Below are 2,050 nucleotides of genomic sequence, written 5' to 3'. Positions count from 1 at the left end.
TCAGACTACTCTGTTGCGCAGTACTACCTTGATGAATGCTGCCTTCATGTCCTTATTCCTCAGGCTGTAAACCACAGGGTTGAGCAGGGCAATGAACACATTATAGAAAAGTGAGACCTTGTCTCTCTCTGGGTTATAGCTGGAAGTGGGCCTCATATAGATGTATATGGCAGGTGCATAGAATAGACTGACCACAGTTAGGTGAGAAGCACAAGTGGAGAAGACCTTCCAGCGGCTTTGAGTAGACTTGATCTTGAGGATGGCCAAGGTGATGCGGACATAGGAGATCAGGATGAGTGACAGGGGTCCTACTATGATGAAGATACTCAGGACTAAGTCCACCATCTCTATAAGGTATGTATCCATGCAGGCTAGTATCTGGACTGAGGGACCCTCACAGAAATAGTGGTTGATCATATTAGGACCACAGAAGGGGAGATTCATGGTAAAAAAGATATGTATTAGAGAGAAGAGGAAACCAGAAGCACAGGTCCCTACCACCAACCTGACACACAGATCCCAGATGAGGATGAGCATGTAATGCAGTGGGAAGCAGATGGCTACATAACAGTCATAAGCCATGACCACAAACAAGATGCACTCAGTGACACCCAGAGCACTAAATACATACATCTGTAGCCAGCAACCTTCAAAGGAGATGAACTTAGAACTGGAAAGCAGATGCACCAACATCTGAGGCATTGTGGTAGTGACATAGCCCATGTCCAGTAGAGAGAGGCCGCTGAAGAAAACGTACATAGGTGTGTGGAGGTGAGAATCCAGGCAAATGAGGATGATGGTGAGTCCATTGCCCAGGACTGAGCAGAGATAGAGAAGGAGAAAGATGATGAAAAGTATCTTATTTGAGGTGGAGTCACTGGTGAAGCCAAGCAGGATAAATTCAGTAACAAAACTGTGGTTTGTTGCTGGGGACATTGAGACAGCCAGGCCCTTGGAAGAAAAAAAGAGAAGATGATGTAACCTAGGGACCTTAGCATTGAATAAGGGCAGAGGGAACCAGTACCCTCCCAAATACTCACTTGAAGATTCCATATAAATAGTCCTCTCCTGAATGAGAGAGGGTACAATCCTAGTGTCATGGAGTTTTGGAGCTTCAGGGATCTTTAAAGATGATCTGGCCCAACCCCTCATTTCACCCATGAGGCCATCAAGGGCCAAAGAAGGAAGATGACTTGGTCAAGATCAGATATCAAGTCAGGAGAAGAGGCAGGACAAAGGTTGTGGTCTTTCATTTACTTGTTCCCTGGTGCAACTCTGCTTCCAGGGTTGGTGTCCCCTGATCACTACAGGACCTCAGAGGAGAAGACCTCAGAAGGCATTTTCTGTGACTTCCACCTGAGCAAGAGTCTTTCCTGGAGTATCCTCAACAAGATGAATCTAGTGTTTGCTGAAAGATTGCTACTGATAGTTCTTTCCCTTTTTATTTAGCTACAAGAGCAAACTTCTCCATATACACAACTGAAATCTACCCTATAACTTCCACCTATTGCCTTGAGTTCCTCCCTCTGAGGCCAGGCAAAGGAAACACTTCCTTTTCCATGAAATTATTTCCATCTTATAGATATCTAGGACCACATTATCTTTTTTCTGTTGTACCTCATTTTTTATCCATAATGACCCTTAATGCTTGCCAAGATGTCCAGATCTTTTTCCATAAAAACTCTGGCTTGCCATGCTTTATCCCATTCAAAGTCTTAGTATCAAATGGTAATTGCATTCTTCTGATGTTCAAGAGATGAGGAGATTCTGTTATTTGTTTCCTTGACTACTGCCACATCTAAAATTTCATAAACAAACAAAATTCCTAAGACCACCTCTTTTTTGGGGGGAGAAGAGAAGGAAACTCCATTTATCTCTTGAAGGAATGTAGGAGATTCCTGCCAAGTCTGGGTGAATATAAGATGAGAAGATTTATGCCAATGAAGAAACTGAAAAACAGGGAAGTTAATTAATTTGCTGAAGGTCACATAAGTAGTAAGTAGTGTAACTGTGATTTAAATCCACTTCTACTTCTACCTCATTAGACTCT

At 43.0% G+C, this 2,050-nt stretch overlaps 1 protein-coding gene across 1 annotated transcript; it reads right to left on the bottom strand.

Annotated features, from left to right (window-relative positions):
- Window positions 1-936, bottom strand: LOC140507492 (olfactory receptor 2A12-like). Its single transcript, XM_072615564.1, has one exon. It carries the CDS (start codon window positions 934-936, stop codon window positions 1-3), a length of 936 nt encoding a protein of 311 aa, XP_072471665.1.
- Window positions 937-2,050: the final 1,114 nt, after the last annotated feature.

This window comes from Notamacropus eugenii, chromosome 5 (genome assembly GCF_028372415.1).
Source record: "Notamacropus eugenii isolate mMacEug1 chromosome 5, mMacEug1.pri_v2, whole genome shotgun sequence".
NCBI classification, from domain to species: Eukaryota; Metazoa; Chordata; class Mammalia; order Diprotodontia; family Macropodidae; genus Notamacropus; species Notamacropus eugenii.
Note: the sequence above shows the minus strand (reverse complement) of the source record. Positions and strands in the feature narration are given on the sequence as shown.

Excerpts from the sequence above, each read along its gene's own strand:
- LOC140507492 (XM_072615564.1), bottom strand. The coding sequence starts at position 936 with ATGTCCCCAGCAACAAACCACAGTTTTGTTACTGAATTTATCCTGCTT.